Source organism: Trichosurus vulpecula, chromosome 5 (genome assembly GCF_011100635.1).
Source record: "Trichosurus vulpecula isolate mTriVul1 chromosome 5, mTriVul1.pri, whole genome shotgun sequence".
In the NCBI taxonomy this organism is placed as follows: Eukaryota; Metazoa; Chordata; class Mammalia; order Diprotodontia; family Phalangeridae; genus Trichosurus; species Trichosurus vulpecula.
The window spans coordinates 158,954,896-158,965,136 of record NC_050577.1 but is presented as its reverse complement, the minus strand read 5'-3'; the positions used below and the strand labels follow the sequence as shown (position 1 = coordinate 158,965,136).

The 10,241-nt window shown below is 37.9% G+C and overlaps 1 protein-coding gene across 1 annotated transcript in view; it reads left to right on the top strand.

Moving 5' to 3' along the window:
* The first annotated feature begins 4,423 nt into the window (after positions 1-4,423).
* The window catches only part of PCLO (piccolo presynaptic cytomatrix protein), a 328,283-nt gene continuing 322,465 nt past the window's right edge, over positions 4,424-10,241 (top strand). Inside the window, exons 1-2 of the mRNA XM_036760651.1 lie at positions 4,424-4,465; positions 4,990-10,078. Coding sequence (XP_036616546.1) covers positions 4,424-4,465; positions 4,990-10,078 — 5,131 coding nt within the window. The remainder of the gene's footprint in view (positions 4,466-4,989; positions 10,079-10,241) is intronic.

Below are 10,241 nucleotides of genomic sequence, written 5' to 3'. Positions count from 1 at the left end.
TCATCTTCTCCCCAATTTTCATCTTTCTTGAGATTTCTCAAAAATTCCCCCTTTCTGCTAGCAGCATTAGTACCTAGGAACATATCCTCTCGTGATACATTGAAAAATTGCTCTTCCTTCCTAAAATCACCTTTTCTTGTAATGATTTTTTTTTCTTCCCTTGAACCTCACATGATATTTACAACCTCTCTTATTTTTACAAAGCTTTATTCTGTAATCTAGTTATTGCTGCATACGCATCAATTGTAACAGATTGCAAGATTCCTCACAAGGAATGAACCATGGTTTATATATCTTTGTATTCCTTCCAACCTTGAAGATAGTTCTTGCACATTGTTTTATTGTTGTGTTGTTGTGGTCAAGTTGTTTCAGTCATGTTCAACTCTTTGTGACCCCTTTTGGTGTTTTCTTGGCAAAGATACTAGAGTGGTTTGCCGTTGCCTTCCTCAGCTTATTTTACAGATGAGGAATTGATTCAAATAGGATTAAGTGACTTGCCTAAAGTCACACAGCTAGTAAGTATCTGAGACCACATTTGTACTCATGAAAATGAGTTATCCTGACTCCAAGCCCAGTATTCTATCCACTTACTACCTAGCTGCCTGCGCACATAGTAGGTATTTACTAAATGGTTGTTGAATTGAATTACATTGTACTGAAAAGAGGATCTAGGTCTTCTTGTTGGCTACAAAATTGCCTGGAAGAGGAATGACATTTTTCACTCTTTGTATAAAGCCACATAGAAATTTTAACTGATAAATTTGTGCCACCTTTACTTTTAAATAATTGAGGAATTAACAAACCTCTGTTTTGTGTCTTTTTTGCCTAATGTTCTTTCTTGCTTCGGCAAGTTAGTTAAATTAGATAGAAGATGCAGGGTCAGTGCTCCTTTCGCTGTCCCTTTGTTGTCCAGTTAATTACCTACACCCTTTTGAGGACATAAATGGCAGCATTTCCCTCAGCTAGCTATCTCATGCATGTATTCCCTCAGTTATGGTGGACAACGACAGTCGGTATGAACGCAATTCAGAATTTGTCTGGAATTAGAATCCTTATGATTAAATATTGATGGCAACATATTTTGGTAGAGATAGTGATGAGGGCTAAAAGGAAGTAGACCTTGTGAGTGGAATCAAGGGAAGGGCCTAGACATAGATATGATAGCGAATGATCTAGAAGAGGGGTCAAATTTGTAGCCTTCATGCAGCAAGCTAGCAGCCCACAAAATTTCCCACTACTCCTGAAAAGATTAAAATGTAAGTGGGGAATGTTTAACAAAATAAATAAAAATATAATGCAACACTGGTAATCCTCATTTATGATTTTCTGAGTCAGTATGCCATTCACATGGATATATTTTGAGTGTGCTACCAAGGATCTAAAATACTGTATGGAAATACAGAGTTTAAGTCAATGTGATTTTTTTCACCACCAAAATTTGTGGCATAAAGTTGGGTTTTTTTTTTGTTTGTAAGTATTAAAGTTTCAATTCTCAATCTGAATGCCACTGAGTTTGGTATATCTGTATTTTCCTATCATGAGTGAAGGAGCTAAAAATCTTTTATATTTTAATTAAAATCAGAATATCCTCAAAAGTGAACAGTTTGCTTTTATTTCAGTAGAGTAGCATAATAGTTCCAATAAGCAAACTATATGCATTTAATTGAATGCTGTCTTCTTACCTTGGATATTATTTAATAGATGTTACTGGGATCAGAAAGGGTTTGGAAATTAGCTTTTTGCTGTAATGATATCAAAGATTTTCAGTTCAGTCTGTTTTTTAGTCTTGTGCAACTCTTTGTGATCCCATTTGGGGTTTTCTTGGCAAAGATACTTGCCTAGTTTGCCATTTCCTTCTCCAGCTCATTTTACAGATGATTAGGGACCCACTAATTGTTTTTCAGTTATTTTAAGTATGTGCCAGTGGCCAATTCTCACCTTATAAAAGGTCATTGAAGACCTCATATTAGATCAGTGAGAAGTCATTGATAAAACACAAATTCATATTATAAAAACTCATATCTTGGTGGCAGCATGGCATAATGGAAAGAGTTCTGGGCATGGTTTCAGGAAGACCTGGATTCAAGTTTGATCTCTGATACTATATGACATAATTCAAGTTTGTTTTTCTTTCTGCATGCATGAGACAGCTTCCTAGGGTTCATCCGGGAAGGCATAGGCAGATTATTATTTGAGTTATTGAAAGAAGTTACTATAACTGGCAAAATCACACATCCTTCACATTTGCACATCCAAAATCTCATAAGCTCTTTTTAAACACATTTTCCGCATTTGGCATTATATATCAATGTGTGTTGGTTTTTCTACACATAGGTATGCGCTCACACACACACACACACACACACACACACACACACACACACATATATATATATGTATGTGTACATGTATATTTGTGCATATATGTGTTTGTGTATTTATGACCATTGTGTGATAGATATGTTGGCAGGTAGCATGCAATACATAAAGTCCTGGTCTTGAAGAGCCAAGAATACATGGGTTCAAGTCCCACGTCTGATACATACTGACTCTGTGAAGTCATTTAACCTCTTGAGGTTTTAGAGAATTTTCTAAAACTATAGGTCATGCAGAAAATATCAAGTTATATTTGTAAAGGGAATTTTTTTATCATAGGATTCTCTATACAATTGAAAACACAGTTCTGTTGTCTATCATCCATCTATCTCTCTGTGTGTATGTGTGTGTATATGTATGTATGTATACAGCCATACATATATAATATTAAATAAATGAACATAAACTGTAACTTTATATATTCTATATTTTACATTTAAATTACAAATTATACTAGAATTTTAGTATTTTAAAACATAGAATAATAAGCATTTTCTTGACAATCCCTTAGGAAAAACACAATTTGATGTTGATGTTGTAATGATGTGGTATTAAAAAGTAAAGTAGGGTGGAATGGAAAAGGTAAAGGATTTATAAAAAGGATGGCATATGGATGGCCTATGCAAACATGTTCAAGGTACATATGAAAAAGTGAAAACTATTGTCTCTACATGTGTGACTAAACTGATTTTTGGTTGAATTTACTGACCTTATATCCTTTCCAAATGTGTTTCCCTTAAGGTGGGAGGAGGTGGATGGTTAAGAAGGCAGTATGCAAGAAACCTTTCAACCAGCAACTATCACATGTCTTATTTTTCTAATAGTGACAAAGGCACTTAAATAAAGAGGAATATTATTATCCTGGAGAGAATTAAGTAAGGTCAAAGGAAGATCTTAATCTAATATATCTCCTCTAGAATATGAAGAGGGTAGTTTGAGATGTTTGTGTTTTTCTCATCTAATCAATTGAACAGAAAAGTTCCCCTAACACTGTGCAATCTCAGGTGTTCACCAATTTGACATGGGACTTAGATATTAAGTATAAATTGCCTTCCAATAGTAGCATGAAAATATATTATTAAAATATGGATATAGAATATAGAAATAAGATATACAACTGTTATTTCAAAAATCTTTTAGGTCATTAGTTTTTAATCATTTAAAATACAAGAGTATTTTTCTCTAAAGATTGGATGGTATTTCTTTTTACCTTAAGAATAAAAGATTTTACATCACCTAGTCTTTAGGTAATATCATTATAACATTTTTTTAATCAACATCAGGGAGAGCTATTTTCAAATGTTGTAAGTAGCAAAAATATGTTTTTTAATAATCAAATTGAATTTGATTGATGACCAATTGAAATTATTTTTAACATCCATTACCGAGAATTAATGTGATTATTGCTGATTTTATGAAGCAAAAGTTAGGTTTTTTTGTTTGGGGTTCTGTTGGTTTGTTTTGTTTGTTGTTGGTTTTGGTTCTTGGCAAGTTGAAGGAAAGATTTGATACTGGGGAACATAGACTTCCAGCCAGTTCCCTTTTTGTTAGGTTCAATAGGTCATAGTAAAAATGACATCGTTTCTAAGGACTTTTTTCCATACCTACTTTTCTCATTTTCTTTTCATTATATCCTGTGAGGTAAGCAAGGCAGTATATTTATACCTATTTTATGGCTGAGGGACAAAGAAGTGTAGTGACTTGGCCAAGATCATTCTCAGAATAATAGAAACTCACAACTGGGGAACCCCAGATAGCCAATAGTTTAAGCTATTTGTGGATGAGAAGCCCCTCTACAAAACCCTGATAAATATTCATGTTTCCTCTGTTTAGGCAACTTGGCTGTCTATGCAACCAAAGATCACATGAACTTTTTTGCTGCTGTGTCTCATTATTAAAACATATTGAGATTTCATTCCACTACAACTTCCATAACCCCAATCAATTCATAAGTTACAGAGCTAACACCAAAACTCTGGCTTTCTGACTCTTAAGTCATACTACAGAACCATGGAACAATTCTAGTTGAGAATATATTCATTGGAACATGCTGTTAAATAAATACTCTGAAAATATATGCAAAGAGGCAGTATCCTGACACACACTCACACAAAAAGACACTGAATTTGGAGTGGGAGTACTAAGTTTAAAACCCTGGCTCTCATCACTACTGTACCTTGGCAAGCCAGTTCCCCTCTCTAGGCCTTTGATTCTTAATCTTTGAAATGAAATGGTTATTTGAGATAAAATTGAAATACATTCATTTTATGTAATATAGTAAAATGGTATAAACAGAGTTGACTTGTAGATGATTTTTCATAAGAAATTAATCTCCAGTGGACAAAAGCCATTATCAAATGATATTTAACAAAAACATGAAAGGTTTTTATAAACAAAAAACTTTTATTTCAGTAGCATTTTTGAAATGTATTTTATAATCATTTATGTTTTTCCAATTTTTTGCATAATCAATGTTTTCTTCACATTGATAATATAATTGCAGTTTTCATGAGGATTCCTAAGTATTTCTCAAATGAGTTAATTGGAGGTCTTAGAGATAATAAATATAGTAATTCAATAATATTAAGTTTTGTTATATCTTTTTTCCCCTAGGAAAAGGAAGATGACAAATCAGATACATCAAGTTCTCAACAACAAAAAAGCCCTCAAGGTTTGAGTGACACAGGATATTCTTCTGATGGAATATCAGGTTCCCTTGGTGAAATTCCAAGTCTTATCCCAGGTGATGAAAAGGATTTGCCAAAGGAACTCAAAAAAGATTCTCATTCTCAAGAAAGTAGTCCTACAAGTCCTTCAGATCTAGCAAAGTTGGAAAGTACTGTTCTGTCTATTTTGGAAGCTCAAGCAAATTCACTTGTTGAAGAAAAATCAGAAAAGAAAAAAGAATTATATGGTGGACTTCCTGAGCAGCCCAGAGATCAACAGAAAACCAAGGATTTTCCTGTCACACTGGAATCTTATAGTTCAGAAGAAGAAGACCTCAAGGAAGTCCAAGAAGAAGAGAAAGATATCCTTGTAAGAGGTGATCAAGAAAATGTCCCTTCCATAAAGGGTCTCAGAGAAAAAACTGACTTTGTAGATGATGTGACAGCTAGAAGGCAGCGTTATGATTCACTAGAAGATAGCAGTGAAAGTGAAAACTCTCCTGTCACAAGAAGGAAAAGAAGAACTAGTGTTGGTTCATCCAGCAGTGATGAGTATAAACAGGAAGACAGTCAAGGATCAGGTGATGATGAAGACTTCATTCGAAAACAGATCATAGAGATGAGTGCTGATGAAGATGCCTCTGGTTCAGATGATGATGATTTCATCAGGAAACAACTCAAAGAAATCAGTATTAGTGAGAGCCAGAAGAAGGAAGAAACAAAAGGAAAGGGGAAAGGGTTGATTGGGAAGCATCGGCGACTCACCAGAAAAAGTAGTACAAGCTTTGATGATGATGCAGGGAGACGCCATTCCTGGCATGATGAAGATGATGAGACATTTGATGACAGCCCAGAACTAAAATACAGAGAAACCAAAAGTCAGGAGAGTGAAGAACTCACTGTTACTGGTGGAGGAGGTCTTAGAAGGTTCAAAACCATTGAATTAAATAGCACAGTAACTGATAAATACTCTGAAGACTCTGTGCAAAAGAAAGCAAGTTTGTATTTTGATGAAGAACCAGAACTTGAAATGGAAAGTCTTACTGATTCACCAGAAGATAGGTCACGAGGAGAAGGATCTTCTAGTCTGCATGCCTCCAGTTTCACGCCTGGCACATCTCCCACATCAGTGTCTTCTCTTGATGAGGATAGTGACAGTAGTCCTAGCCATAAGAAGGGAGAAAGTAAACAGCGTAAATCTAGACACCGGTCACATGGTCCTCTTCTTCCCACTATTGAAGATTCTTCAGAAGAAGAGGAGATGAGGGAAGAAGAAGAATTGTTAAAGGAGCAAGAAAAACAACGTGAATTAGAACAGCAGCAAAGAAAGAGTTCCAGTAAAAAATCAAAGAAAGACAAAGAAGAACTTCGGGCTCAAAGAAGAAGAGAAAGGCCAAAGACACCACCCAGCAATCTCTCTCCGATTGAAGATGCATCTCCTACAGAAGAATTACGTCAGGCTGCAGAGATGGAGGAGTTGCATAGATCCTCTTGCTCTGAATATTCACCAAGCATAGAATCAGACCCAGAAGGGTTTGAAATTAGCCCAGAAAAAATAATAGAAGTGCAAAAAGTTTATAAATTGCCCACAGCTGTTTCTTTGTATTCTCCAACAGATGAACAATCTATTGCAATTCAGAAAGAAGGTGGTCAAAAGGTATTAAAAAGTGCCGAGGAAATGTATGAAGAAATCATGCATAAATCCCACAAACCAAAAGCATTTCCAACTCCAGCAGAGAAGGATGAAGTGTTTGAGAAGGAGCCATTGTATGGTGGAATGCTAATAGAGGATTATATTTATGAATCTCTGGTAGAAGATACATACAATGTTGCTGTTGATAGCAGTCTAATAACAAGACAGGAAGAAGGCAGTGAATTTATTCAGCCAATAGGGAGAGAGAGAAAAATGAGACTTTCAGAGGAAATCTATGAAGATCCTATGCAGAAAATCTCAGATCTGCAAAAAGAATTTTATGAGTTAGAGAGTTTACACTCTATGGTACCTCAAGAAGATATTGTTTCCAGCTCATATATAATACCTGAGAGTCATGAAATTGTGGATCTAGGTACTATGGTAACATCAACGAGCGAAGAAAAACAGTTATTAGATGCAGATGCTGCCTATGAGGAACTCATGAAGAGGCAACAAATGCAGCTAACCCCAGGCTCTAGTCCAACTCAACCAGCCACTGAACATGACATAACAGAGCCCACCATAGACTTTGACAGAATGCCAGATACCTCACTAACATCTAGTATTCTCTCAGGGGCCTCACTCACAGACTCAACTAGTAGTGCGACACTGTCTATCCCAGATGTGAAAATAACACAGCACTTTTCTCCAGAGGAAATAGAGGATGAATATATAACTGATTATTCCAGAGAAATTCAAGAGATAATTACCCATGAATCATCAATTTTAGCATACTCTGAGCCCTCAGAAAGTGCAACATCTGTGCTACCATCCGACACGCCTTCTCTTACATCATCCATTTCATCAGTTTGTACAACAGATAGCTCCTCACCTGTTACTGCACCAGAAACCACCACTGCAGTTTTTACAGATACTGTAGACCAACTAGCTAAATTTCAGGATTCTGAAAAGGTTTCATCATTACCTCCCTTTCCAGTAGGCACAACAGTGTATTCAGGAATAGATATATCTTTAGATCAGCCTGCCCAATCGCCTCCTAAAACAATTGTTGATCATGTCGTGGTTTCTCTTCCTGACGTTCCACGGTCTGTCACAGTACCTGAAGAAGCCAAACCGAAGAAGTCTATTTCTGAATCTTTTTCTGTCGATTCATCTGTATCTGAAAAAGAAGAGACAGTAAGGAAAATTAAGAGTAAAAATGGAAATGGTGTCATGCTGGAAACTTACAAAGATAAAAGTAAGGTACCTGTACCTTCACTACGTAGAATTAGCTCTGTAGATTCTGTGTCTGCTCAACCACCTCCAAGTACCATTGCAGTTCCAGTTAGTGATCAGATGTCAACAGTTTCTTCTATATCTAGAGAGGTGACAGATACTGTATCCAGATTGCCATCTATGACTTCTTCAATTCCTGCTGTGACACCTAGAGCACCTCTTCTTTGGAGAAGTTCTTCTTTGGATTCATCTGCCCAACCCCCACCTGCTCCCCCCCCTCCTCCTCCCCCTCCTCCTCCACCTCCTCCACCTCCTCCACCTCCTCCACCTCCTCCACTCCCCCCACCACCTCCACCTAAACCTGCTATTTATCCTAAAAAGAAGTCATTGAAAGCTCCTCCAGTGACATCAGCTGCTGTTGTTCCTTCAGTTGACACTGTTGCTACTGTGGAGGCTGCTGCTATCCCAAGGAACAATGTGACACCTGTAACAAAAGTATACACCCCTGCACCACCTCCTGTTCCACCTAAGCCATCTTCAATCCCATCAGGACTTGTATTTACTCACAGGTCTGTTGAGGGAACCAAACCTCCAATTGCTCCTAAACCAGCAATTCCTCAGCCTCCAGTAACTACACAGATGCCAGTGGATACACATCCCGAACCAACAGGTTTATCCTTAACTTCCAGTATGACATTGAATTTGGTGACTTCAGCAGATTATAAATTGCCATCTCCTACATCCCCCTTGTCACCACATTCTAACAAGTCCTCACCAAGGTTTTCTAAATCATTGATGGAGACTTATGTTGTTATAACATTGCCATCTGAACCAGGAACTCCAACAGATTCTTTAACTAGTCAGGCAGTGACCAGCTGGCCTTCAGGATCACCTTCTAAGGAACTGGTTTCTCTCGAGCCTATATTTACTACAGTTCTTCCTGGAACTGGTGTGGAGATTCAGGGCATATCAGACCAGAGCCTCTATCCCTCAGGTGCTTTACAGACTCTCTATGCTGCCCCTGTTGGGACACAGTCTTCACTCCATGTAGGCCCAGGCTCAATAACTCCATTACTATCAAGCAAAGTGACCAAAACTATGGTTTCATTAGCAGACAGCACAGCTCCTAGTGTTGATTCAAGTAGTGTTTCTATAACAATTCCTCCAGAGCCCATGCCTCGAGAACCCTTAGCATTAGAGAAACCAAAATATAAAGAAAATGGAAAGTTTCAGCTCCTTGGGGATGTTATTGATCTACGTATGGTGCCAAAGGTCGATGGTGAAACACTTGGAAGCTGTATGGATCTGTCTGCTTCTCCAGTGGATGTGAGAAGGCAGACCACAGCAAGCGAGGCATATGGCAGACACATCAGCACTGTCCAACCTGCTATTATAAACCTCAGTGCAACATCATCAGTAGTTACGCCACTAACCCTGGTCACAGAAGCTATGGCTGTTGTGACATGTACAACTAGTGTAAGTTATACCACAAGCACAGAAAGCCTGGCTGGGGCAGGTCATTCTCTGACGACACCACTTCAGTTGACAACATCAAAGCATGCTGAGCCTACCTACAGAAAAACAAGTGTCCAGGTCTTCCCTACACTAAGGGAGGAGGCACCAATAAACTTATCTCTAGGTACTTCTGCCCATGCAGTAACACTGCCTGCCACCAAACCAATCACTGCACCTCCACCTAGTGTTACAAATGGATGGGCTGATCTCTCCACATCTCAGGGGCCACAGGATGGTGGTGCTGTGGATCTCAGCACTACAAAATCTCACCGAACTGTAGTCACAGTGGATGAATCTACTTCAGGTGTTGTGACTACTGTCATAGAAGATGATGAGAAACCAGTGGATTTGACTGCAGGGAGAAGAGCGGTTTGCTGTGATGTTGTTTATAAGTTACCATTTGGAAGGAGCTGTACGACACAACAGCCTGCAACCACTCTTCCAGAAGATCGTTTTGGTTACAGGGATGACCACTACCAGTATGATCGTTCAGGGCCGTATGGTTATAGAGGCATTGGGGGCATGAAGCCTTCTATGTCTGACACAAACTTAGCGGACACTGGAGTTTTTCTTTATAAAAGTAAGAATACCTTTGATTATACTGGAGGGGCTGATACAGCAGTAGATCTAACTTCTGGAAGAATAACTACAGGTCAGTATGACATGGCAGCAGATCTTTCATTGAAATATCATTATGGGGTCGCTCATCTCATTTCAGGATGAAATTTTTATCCTTTTTTCCCATTATGTTTTTTTTTTCCTTTCTTTTCAATGGTATGGCAGCATAGTGTGGAGTACACGTGCATTTTTTTTAA